At 41.7% G+C, this 12,160-nt stretch overlaps 1 protein-coding gene across 4 annotated transcripts in view; it reads right to left on the bottom strand.

Moving 5' to 3' along the window:
- Positions 1 to 12,160, bottom strand: part of TASP1 (taspase 1) — a 167,848-nt gene that overhangs the window by 75,324 nt on the left and 80,364 nt on the right. For all 4 annotated transcript variants that reach the window (XR_005748753.1, XM_040351287.1, XM_040351285.1 and 1 more), the window contains one exon: positions 10,610 to 10,688. Coding sequence is in view for 3 of the 4 variants with exons in the window: in XM_040351287.1 (XP_040207221.1) it covers positions 10,610 to 10,688 (79 nt within the window). In the remaining variant the exon portion in view is untranslated. The remainder of the gene's footprint in view (positions 1 to 10,609; positions 10,689 to 12,160) is intronic.

The raw sequence follows: 12,160 nt of genomic DNA, 5'->3' as shown, positions 1-12,160 counted from the left end.
CTTCCAGATTTTATCCCCGGGATTCAAACAGTTTACCAGCCATAATTTTGGCATCCAAGTTAATTAAGTATAATGAAGGGATAGATCACGCCTGGCCTGAGCATGTAGGGAAAACAATGCAGGAGAGGAATCCACTGTAAATGCCTCTGCTGCCTCTGCTCCAAGGACCTAGTATGGCAAGAGAGATCCCTCTTAGCTGCCTTCATAGCTCAAATATATTCCCCTCTGACAGTAGCCTTAAACACTTCCCAAACCATTGAATGAGAGACAGAAGATTCATTATTCTCCCATTGATTCATTTTGGAAGAAACATTCTCCTCCACTGTGGTGTCAAGGATCCAGTATGGTGCCAGTTATCAACAGCCCAGCTGCCTCCAAGTAGGAACGCACAAATTCAGCTCTAGAGGAGCGTGGTCAGATAAGGCAGCTGGGGGATACTGAACCACTTTAACAGCCAGTAAGAGCGGAGCCAAACAAAACAAAAATTCTATGCAGGATCCTAAACCATGAATGGCCGAGAGATGAGAAAATGCCTTATACACTAGATGCTTCCATCGCCAGGTCTCAGTAAGGCCCATGTCAGCAACCCAGGCCAAAGCAGCTTATTCCAGGGTTAGTAACCAGGCATCAGCTTCCTCAGGAGATTTAAGAAGCGTACCAATTCCCTATGAGCAACCGGGAGCCGACTGGGATACAACATACCATAATGCACCCTGTGCTCTTGGAGGGCTTGCGTTTCTTTTGCAAATCCGCTGAAAAGTCCGGATACAGATGGACTGTGGTGTTGTCGTATGGCAAGATGGGGTGCTGTCGGGCTTCACTGAGAATATAGTCCCTGTAATTGAGGAACCTGACCAGAAATAGCTGTGCAGGGGCACCAGGGACGTATTTCCCAGTGGGGACTCTATGTGCCCACTCGACCACATATGTGACAAAACCTCAGTGAGATGCAGGAGGTTTTTGAAGATTTCTTCTGCGAATTCTGTGGGACTGTCCCCCTCTGCACCCTCAGGGAGGCCAAACACACAGATGTTGTTCCAAAGCATATGATTCTCTGCATTGTCCAATTTGTCTACCAGCGTCTGGACTGTGCGTTGGAGAGACTACAGGAGGTCAGAAAGCTGTGCCATGGCATCTTTAGTAGCCAATATGGGGGTATCTCTCTCTGAGAGGCAGCCTCTGATCTTATCTATGTTCTTGTGTATTAGGTTGCATTCCTCTGCCCAATAGCCTGCAGCATGAGCTCTGTTTCTGTGCTTGAGGTCTGGTCTTCAGGATGTGCAGGGCTTTCAGCAGGTCCTGCAGCCTCCATCTCTGCCAGCAAAGCCTGCAGCTTCCCCACTAAGATGGCGCCAAAGCACAAGACAGAGGGAGTTGACGGCTTCTTGTTGGACTGGTGGAGCGATACTTGGGTGGAATCGGAGACAGCAGTACTGTCACCCCTCCATCCTGTCTTCCTACTAAAACTGCAGTGAAACGCAATGACACAATGGGGGGGGGGGGAGAGATTTACTAAAACTGGTGCACACAGAATCTGGTGCACCGGTGTGTAGTAATTAAACAGCTACTACTTCAACGTCTTTAATTAAACTTTGACAAAAAAAAAAAAATAGGAGCAGATTGGTTACTTTGCACAGCTGCACCAGATTCTGTGTGCTCCAATTTTCGTAAATCTCCCCCAATGTCACAGTGGGCTGTTCTTTTAGTGTAATGAGTGTAGATTGATTGGAAGCTCTAACAAGCAGGGCCCTCTGTTTTCTCCTGTATTGATTTGTATTGTAACTGCACTGTCTGTCCTCATGTTGTAAAGTGCTGCACAAACTGTTGGCGCTATGTAAATGTTGCATTATAATAATAATAAAAACAGCTTAACAAGCCTCATGTATGTCTACTGTATGGCCACGCCTATCTCAAACCTATGTCTTTTAGCCTGACAGCACCTGCGGAAGGATCTAGTCTCACTAAAAAAACACCCCTTTCAAATCGGCATCCAGAAAGGGATCATGGGAGATGCAGTTTGAGCTTTGGCTTGTATAGTTGTTAGAAATGATCTGCAAATGTTGCATCTCTTATGAAGTTTAGCATTGGGAAAGCACATCGATAGTGAGGGTAACCAATTTCTTAGTTAAACAGACTTAAACATTCTTCAGCTCTAAATTAATTGAAGGATTACAATTTTAAGAGGTTTAATTACCAATATATGATTTCACACAGTTTTTAGTTGTACTTATGTGAAATTATGTAAATTCCACCAAGCATGCAGTGTGATAATTATATCACAACATAAAAGAACTGTGATTGCTATGTGAAGCAACAGTTAAAACGTTGAAATATTTCAAATAATAAACAAGTGTAACTTCAAAAGTCAGGGCTCCATTTTTAGGTTTAAGAGTTTCTGAAGTGTTACAAAGGCTGATGTGACCCTCATAAAAATAAATGATTCCAGTAAAGATTTGAGAATTGTACCGAAGAGGTTGGGGGCATATACTGTAACAATATTTGTGTTTCGTTGAAACAACATTATCATTTATGAGCACTGGAGACAGACCATCCCAGTACCAGCTTTATTCATTCAATGTTTATGCTTGGTCTGCTAGGCTTCACAAAATACACATTTCCCATTTGCTGCAGGGCTCAAGGCACAATAATATAGAATCAATCCAGTTGTTTCACAATACAATACCACAACATTATTGTACAATACAGTGTTATATAGCACCAAGCTAAATTTAAAAACAGATCAACTTTTTCACATGTCCTATTTATACTAACAACAGTGTATCCAGTTATTGAATGGCGTGGAAATCAAAAGTTCCAGTGGTACAGAAAACTGTTTAAAAAGATAACAGGGCTGTAAAGTAGTATAGAGTCTGTATCAGAACAGAGCTCCTTACCCTTCAGAGAATAGAGACAAGAAATTATCTGGCATATCCACCCAGTAATTGTGCATCGCAATTCAGAACCACCTTTTTTGCACCCAATGAAAATCAAATGTGATATTTGGATGGAGGGCATGACCCCAATTGCAAACACTCACAGAGAGCAACACATCCAGACAATAGAGGGTTGCCCCCTTTGCGCTTAGTACTAGGACAAAGGGAGGGCAAGTAAAAATATTTAAGTGGAAGCATTATGTAACACCATAAAAAGGAAAAGGTTCCCTACAGGACAGGGCAGCTGGTCAGCTCTAAAGCCCTTCTTACAGAGGTAATTGCCACAAGTAAGGTTACCCAAGATCTCCCAAAAGAATCTTCTTGATCAGTTCAAAAGACAGTTTTTGGAGGACCAAAAGCAAAGTCCCACAAAATATGAGCATCCCCTGAACAAAATCTTTCATATGAAAGAGTGAGAGGCTAGGGTCTCTGGAACAGAATGGTCAAGACTGAGACCTGCCCTTTCAAAATACTCAAGGCAAATTTTTGGTTCAGCCCCAACTTTAGGTTGGCAAGCAACAAACCCATGGAATGATGGCGAGGGTGGAAGTACCTCTGCTCACCAATGGAAATTCATCTTCCAAGTACAATGACATAACTTCTGCAAAGTGGCCTTTCTTGCACTAAGAAGCTTAGGAATTACAGATTTCAAGATGCCCCTTTCCTTTAGGGCCTATGTATCAACAGCTATGCCGTTAAAGGCAAGGACCATGAAGCAGTGTATGAAAATGGGACCTTGCCATAGAAGATCTGGGTGATCTGGAACAGCAACCATGCCCGGTGTGAAAGTGGCCTAAATGATTTTTCGCACCTAGGCATTTTTTCGTTTGTTGTTTGTATAAATCTCAGTAATTGATAGAAAGAATTGCAAATACTTTAGCATTTAAAACACCCATATATATTTAATTTGCGTTATATATTTTCAGGTTCAGCGTTAAGCTAAAGTTTGATTATTTATGTGTTTATCAATATGTGCATAACATACGGATTAATTGTAATTTCTATTCTGTTGAAAATGTGACTAATGTTTATATATCTATAAGCTTCAATAAGCCTAGGTAATGTTAATGCACTTGGTGACCACACACATTTAAAAAAAATAAAAAAATCAGTTTGAACACGGTTCCTCAAAACAATTCATCACAAATGTATTAAAAACTTTCCAACAAGTCTTTTGTCTAATAACTGTATGCTGTACCAAGACTAAAGTCAGCCATAGACAGAGTGATTTTCTATCCTGCAACCCTGGGAATCACTTGATTCCCCCCGACAGTCAGTGTTGATGGGGGGAATCCCTCCCACAGAGCCTTTATATTTTCCTGGCCGGAGAAGCTATCCTCACCAGGAGAACACAGTAATTACTGCTAGCGGCTATATTGGCCTCTAGAAATAAATGCATTTAAAATCCTACAGGATGGCTGTAACCAAGCTAAATGATCAGCCTGTCCGTACATGGTTTGAATGTTGACCAGATTCAAACCTTCTATGGCCGATTTAAAGCACATTAGAAGGTGTTGCAAGTACTAATACAAAAAATGTAAGCTGGGCTCTGGTAAATGAAGGCAATGATACATTAGTCTGCTAAAGATTTTATTAATGTCACTAAAAGGTAAGGTATATTTTTAAAAACAAACATCACAAAAGGATATGAAAATGTTATGCCAACATGTAGAAATAATTACAGGAAATTCTGTAAGAGGTTGTACTTCCTGAATATAAAATCAGTGCCTTTTAAGAGACCACTGAACACTCTGTAATTGTTCTCAAAGCTTCAACCATCACTCAAGCGATGGCAAAGCCAGCAACGATGAAGGATTATTAAGGAACAGGCAGATCCCACATGGGAGTTTTTCATTAACCTTCTCTTACACTGCTTAATTACATATCCAGATTATTTTTTTTCCAATTTGAAGCTGAATGCCTTAATTTAAAGATAGTACCCACATCCTCTAGAAATTACTGCCACAAAAAAAATTAAAAGAATCCTCAAACAGAAAGAGAGATAGAGCTCCAATTAAATACCACAAATCAATAGGCTGATCCCTTAGCAAGCAGATGGTTAAGCCACACACTCATCAAGCTAACATTTGTTAAAGTGTGTTCTCTTAATTTGTATGTTCTTGATCAAGAATACCCTGTGCAAGTAACCAATCATTTTGAAGTGAAAAAGCTCACAAATACATGGGTCACAACAGACCTTCACATAGGGTATCATCATTCATCAAACTCAAATATTTATCAAGGTAAAAGCATGTGACAAGGGTTAAGTAACGACTGTTAACAGACAAACTACAAATGTCATGAAATAAATGATGTGTAACAATCACCAAAAAAAAAAAAAGGCAAAATGGAACCACCACAAAATGAATATATAGGTGCAGGGTTTGGACACATGCAGGGTCTTCAGAGTTCTCTGGAACTTGACTTAGAAGATCTGTACCAATTCTGTCATAACTGTAGCAGGTAGATGGATGAGCTTCCAATTCCATGGATTATGCATGCAAGAAATATGCTACCTTTAAAGCATATTTAAACTCAAAAACAAAAAAGTTAATATATTGCAGCTTACTAGTCCTTAAGTTAGATGCATGCATTAGTTTTATTTGTTCAGGCTTTTTGCCTTTCCAATGATCTAGCAATTTTGTGGATACAATTCCTGTGCCTGGGTAGATTTTTTCTTCCTTCTTTCACTGTATAAAGGGAGCCATGGTTGCCACCCAGGCTACATTTCAAACATGTCTTCTTTCCTTCATTTTTATTTGTGAAGTGGGGAGGTTTGTAGCTTACGGAAGAAAAATTACATTGCTTTTGCTTTCTGGTCAGCTCTCAAAAAGTGACAAGGATGCTTCATTTCCAGCAAGAATAAGATATTGTCTGTAATTGTTGAAAGATGTTCTTAGCCTGACGAATAAAAGTAATGCAACCACCATATAAGGACTGGTGTGGAAAAATCTATGCGCCACGGTTGGAATTACCAAAAGCAAACCAGTATACAAAAATGGTGAATAAACTAAAGTAGCAGCTCCCCAAAATTCAGGTGACTGAAAAATATATGGAAAGGTGAGGGAGGGGGCGCTCAATCAAATCAATATAAACATATAAAATACAATAATCGAAGTGTTAAAGTCCATATATGATACAATGAATATGAGCCAATCATGTGCAATAATAGGAAATAGAAATAAATTTGTGAACAAAAAGTCCTTTTGTTTTATAACATGCTCTCGTGAGAAAAGGCCTGTATCTTGAATAGACAGTGAAGCCTCCACCAGATAAATAACATCCACCCGACGTGAATAAATAAGGTGCCAATAAAAAGTATTGTCACTCTTTGAAAGTTTTCATGTTTTACCTTCATAGAACATTAAATTATAGTTGATTTTTTACCCTTATAAATTATACCTTTAAAAGTCAACGTGAAAAAAATGTATCGGCAAACTTGTATAAAGATTTGCACAAAGCAATCTCCTCTTTTCGGGTCCCTCTTTAGTAGTCCTGGCCCCTCCCAGCTTGCTATGGGGGCACCTGAGCCAAGTCATAGCTCCCTGTGTCCTTTTAGACACAGAGCCATGGGCCAGACCTGCCCATCTCTCTCCTGATTGGCTGACTGATTTTGACTGGCAGCAGCGGAAGCCAATGGCACTACTGCTGTGTCTCAGGCAATCAGGGGGAAGAGTCTTAGATGGCCGAGTCACTGGTGGACATCGCTAGACAGAGATGGGGCTCAGGTAAGTATTTGGGGGGCCACTGCACACAGAAGGCTTTTTATCTTAATGCATAGAACGCACTAAGATAAAAAACCTTCTCGCTTTACATCCCCTTTAATGACAATAAAAACACAGAAATAATCACAGAATCACCACCAACGTAGCCAATTATTTTCAAAAGGCACACAAGTAGTTAAATGGAGATCACCTGTGTGTAGTAAAGGGGTTTCCAGCGACTGTAGTATAAACGCATTTATGCAAAAGGTTTAACTTCTGGTAAACACTACTGCCGCACAACCTACTCCATAAAGAGAAATCAACGCTCCAACAACTTCCATGATCAGGTGACTGAAAATCACAAGTTAAAGTGGATGTAAACCTTCAATACACCCTGTGAAGTGAACAGCCTCAGATGATACACAGGGGTGAACAAAATCTCCCTACATAGGTTTTACATGTATATCTGCCGTCTTCACATTTACATACCGTTTAGAAAATTCAGATCGTATTGGGAGATTTTCTCCTCTCTTCTCCTGTAGAGTGTGATGTCTGGGCATACAGTCAAGATAGCTTAAATTTCTGATTGAAGGAAAGGCACACTCCCCCCTCCTCTCCACATAAGCAGCGACTCTCAGAGGTGTTTTGTAATAGGTCCAGCTCCCTGTTAATCTATTTTAGCAACCTCCCTTGACAGAAATGTCAGGCTGATTTTATCTAATCCGAGAATTTGTCAGGAGTTATCAGGCTGATAACAGAGGAATGGGTCAGGAGACAGCGGAGTTGAGTTGAGCTATGGGCTCTTTGAAGAGAGATAACAAAACACTGCAGATATATGTGCCCAACTCAAATTTCATAAATTAGGCTTACATCCACTTTAACCTCTTGACCACCGCCCCATGTCAAAAAGACGTCCTGTTTTTAAAGTTGAATATCTCGATAACGGCAGCAGCTGCTGCCACAACCGAGATATTCATCTTTTCAGGGGGCGGTGGTGTACACGATAACGGCGGTCTCCGCGGCGGATTCGCCGCGAGATCGCCGTTATCGGTGGCGGGAGAGGGCCCCCCCCCCCTCCCGCCGCTCTCCCGCGCCCTCCGCCGCTTACCGGAGCCGTCGGTAGCGGCGGAGGGGATCCGATGTGTCCGGCAGCTGAGCGGGGACGGGACTGAAGGAGAAATCTCCTTCACCCGTCCTCATAGCTCTGCTGGGCGGAAGTGACGTCAAAACGTCAGTCCCGCCCAGCCTCTTAAAGAAACATTTTTTTTTTGTCATTTGAAAAAATGACATTTTTTATTTTTTTGCATGTAAGTCTAATTATGAGATCTGAGGTCTTTTTGACCCCAGATCTCATATTTAAGAGGACCTGTCATGCTTTTTTCTATTACAAGGGATGTTTACATTCCTTGTAATAGGAATAAAAGTGATCAATTTTTTTATTTTTTTATTTCAGTGTAAAAAATTCTAAAACTAAATAAAAATAAATAAGAAAACCCAAAAAAAATTTTTTAAAGCGCCCCATCCCGACGAGCTCGCGCGCAGAAGCAAACGCATACGCAAGTAGCGCCCGCATATGAAAACGGTATTCAAACCACACAAGTGAAGTATCGCCGCGATCGTTAGAGTGAGAGCAATAATTCTAGCCCTAGACCTACTCTGCAACTCAAAAAATGCAACCTGTAGAATTTTTTAAACGTCGCCTATCGAGATTTTTAAGGGTAAAAGTTTGACGCCATGCCACGAGGGGGCGCAATTTTTAAGCGTGACATGTTGGGTATCATTTTACTCGGTGTAACATTATCTTTCACAATATATAAAAAAATTGGGCAAAATGTATTGTTGTCTTATTTTTTAATTAAAAAAAGTGATTTTTATCCAAAAAAAGTGCGCTTGTAAGACCGCTGCGCAAATACGGTGTGACAAAAAGTATTGCAATGACTGCCATTTTATTCCCTAGGATGTCTGCTAAAAAAAATATATAATGTTTGGGGGTTCTGATTAATTTTCTAGCAAAAAAATTGTGATTTTCACATGAAGGAGAGAAGTGCCAGAATTAACCCGGTGGGCAAGTGGTTAAGGAATTAATGGAAAAAAAATTCAAGTTGTTGAATATCCCTTGAAGTACAGTACCAATAAATCAATAACAAAAGCAGAACTGAAATTCCGCTGAAAGACGCAGCGAGCAGACAGGCTTTATTGCACATTGCATATCTCTTCTGCAATAAAAAACCCTTACCTGCCTGCTTGCTGTCTTCTCTGGTGCTGTAAACTGAGCTCTGAATGCAAAGCTCAGCTTACAGTATCTGGCTGGTGTCCGAGTGACAAAACTACTATATTCTGTGCACGCGCAGGAGTGACGTCCTCCCCCGCTAGCCAATGAAGAGTCCCTGAAGACCAGCATTTAGAAAAAGATTTTTTTTATTAAAAGCCTATGGCGTGTGAACACACCCAAAAACTCCACCCGGTGCAGAAAATGTGCACACACATAAAGAGTGTTCACAAAAACGTGCAGACGGGTGCAACATCAAGTGGTCCTCCTGTGAAGAGGGACCCAAACCCTGATCCCCCGGGGCGTTAGGCTCCAGACGGGGACTGAGGTACTGTGGTCCGTTCAACCGAAGCATTTAGAAAAAGATGCCGGCGATGGAACGTTGGACAGGCATGTACTGCATGATATATGAATATGATTATAACTGCACTGCGCCTACTATGATGGATCATGCTATGGAGAGGATTCTCTACTACAGCAGATCAGGCCCTAGAAGGTTTGTTATGATATAAAGTATAAGACATACAGCTAAATACAGAAGAATTCCAGATAAAAAACCTTATGCGGTCTGAAAAAAAAAAAAAAAACAGGAAGAAGCTATAATAATGATGGCGAACCCTGGCACCCCAGATGTTTTGGAACTACATTTCCCATGATGCTCTCAACTACACCGCAGAGTGCATGAGCATTATGGGAAATGTAGTTCCAAAACATCTGGGGTGCCAAGGTTCGTCATTACTGCTATAAGAAGATAAAAAACACGTACACCACCATACATACATCATCGTATTGGTGCACGAATATGTTTATACTCTGTTTACTTTAGAATTTAGCGAATGAATGAGTTGAAATACTTGTGCCCTGTCAGCACACTGTAGAAAAGGACCCTTGCTCTGTCTGTGGAAGCAGTGATCTCCCAGAAGAGGTCCCATACACCTGCTGCTGAGCCAGATCCATACCTCTCTACATAGTAGGGAGTATGAGCTTTGCCGATTGCAGAGCTAAAGGTCCAACTCTAGCTGGTGTGTTGGACCACAGCAAACAGCAAGAGTCCTTCTTTGCAGCATATTGGCAAGGGCTTTTCTGCTCTGGCTGTGTTTTTTTTCTAACGAAATTGGTCTGCACGATTTCGAGCACCACCTGTTTTAGCGCACCGGGAAAGGATTTGGAGGATTTATACTGGAAGTTCAATTCTAATTTAATGGTTTGGCTAAAGAGCAGCTACAGAGGGGTGCTACTACATTTTATAAGAAGCTTTGATAGAACAACCCTCAATGTTAAAACATGAAAAGCTCCTAAAACAGGGCCACTTCCATTTGTAAACAGCCCCATTAATGGCCATTGAGGTGACAATCTAAAACACCTGGAAAACCAAGAATTACAGGTGAAAATAACTTATCAAGTGCCAAAGTTGTAAGCCAGTAGGTTTATTTCTGTAAGATTTCTCTTTAAAGTGTGTTTTGATTCATAGAGACAAGAAATCAAGATAAAACAATAAGGACAGTGAAAGATTCAAAGCAGATGCCACTTACAAATGCACTGTACACAGTAAAGAAACAAGGGGTATAAATAGAACAAAGTTGAAAAAGCACTGACAGATACAGCTGTGCACAGAATGCCTATGTGGCACACACATGTTCTACTTTACTCACTCGCTTGAGAAAAGTAGCAGTAAGTAATTGTTAAATGGAAGCAGTAAATACCTGAAGTACTCACAGCTGTAGAATATGGGTTGTGAACTCCAGTGTTTTCAGCCCAGCAGCCACATCCATACAGAGCGGCCTGCATAGAAGACAATAGAAAACACTTAAAACCAAAGTCCAAGACAAATTTAATCCAGTTATGCATTTCTAAAAAAAAAAAAAAAGTATATCTCTATATCATAAGTAATTGATTCAGTGGATGTCATATCCCGCCCAGCGGCACTCAGAATGGGAGGGGGAAATATTAAGAACTTATCTTAACAAGTCCGTTTGTCTAATGCAGTAAACATTTTTACATGGGGGGGGATGAAGGAATGCACTCAAATTTTCGTTCCTTCATAGTCAAATAATAACCTTGGTTGGGTCCTAGACAACAAGCTACAGAATGTGTTCCATAGGAAACCATATTGGATGGACTGTAGTGCAAATCTGCAAAATGCAAAAAGCACAACAGATCGAACAGAAAAAAAAATCAGACACAGTGGTTTTACAGAGGTTGAATGGTAGACTGACTTCGGTATAACCACAGTGCCGATACATGAAATTAAGCCAGGTCCTAATAAACAGCTGAATTTTTGATCCACGTATGGCCAGCTTAAAGTTTTCGTAACCCTAAAAAAAAAAAAGACTCTCGTTCCCTTAAGGCAGTGCTTCTCAAATAGTGGGGCATGCCCCCCATGGGGCCCGAGGCTCCATAAAGGGGGGCTCGTTCCGGACCACGGCGATCGCGCCATTTAGTATCCGCTTCTGTCCCCAGCCTCCTCCGCTAGTTAGAGGAGCAGATGGCAGGAGGCGGGACATTTTTGAACTGGGGGACGGGACCAGAGAGGTAGCACCCTGTCATGTTGGACAGCAGGTGATTGGCTGCTAGGAGGCGGTCCTAGCAGCCAATCACCAGTTCGCCCAAAAGTCTCCCCGCACCGCCCAGTGCTGCTGCGGCTTCACTTGACGAATGTCCCGCCTCCTGCTCTCCGCGCTGAAAAGTTACAGGTAGGAGTGGAGAGGGAGGAAGGGAGGAAAAATATATGGAAATGTTAAGGATGAGGAGTGGGGGCTGTGCTGTGGGGGGAAAAGGGGGGTTATGTGATGGGGGAAACTGTGTGCAGGATATGTGATAGGGGGTCATGTAAAGGGGGCAATACTGTGTGGGGGGATATGTGATGGGGCAATACTGTGTGGTGGGGGATATGTGATGGGGCAATACTGTGTGGGGGGGATATGTGAAGAAGGGCAATACTGTGTGTGGGGGGATATGTGAAGAAGGGCAATACTGTGTGTGGGGGGATATGTGAAGAAGGGCAATACTGTGTGTGGGGGGATATGTGAAGAAGGGCAATACTGTGTGGGGGGATATGTGGATACAGTGTTATGCAGAGGTGTACTTAGAACAATTTTATAGACAAATGATACTATTTACAGTCGCGCGGGGGGCGCAAAATGTTTTCTTCTTCCTAGGGGGGGCATGACAGAAAAAAAATGAGAAGCACTGCCTTAAGGCATGTTATACAGCACAGTGCTTGTGCTGTGTAATTTGGCCCTTTGTATAATCTA

The sequence above is a fragment of the Rana temporaria genome, chromosome 4 (assembly GCF_905171775.1).
Source record: "Rana temporaria chromosome 4, aRanTem1.1, whole genome shotgun sequence".
Taxonomy (NCBI): Eukaryota; Metazoa; Chordata; class Amphibia; order Anura; family Ranidae; genus Rana; species Rana temporaria.
Note: the sequence above shows the minus strand (reverse complement) of the source record. Positions and strands in the feature narration are given on the sequence as shown.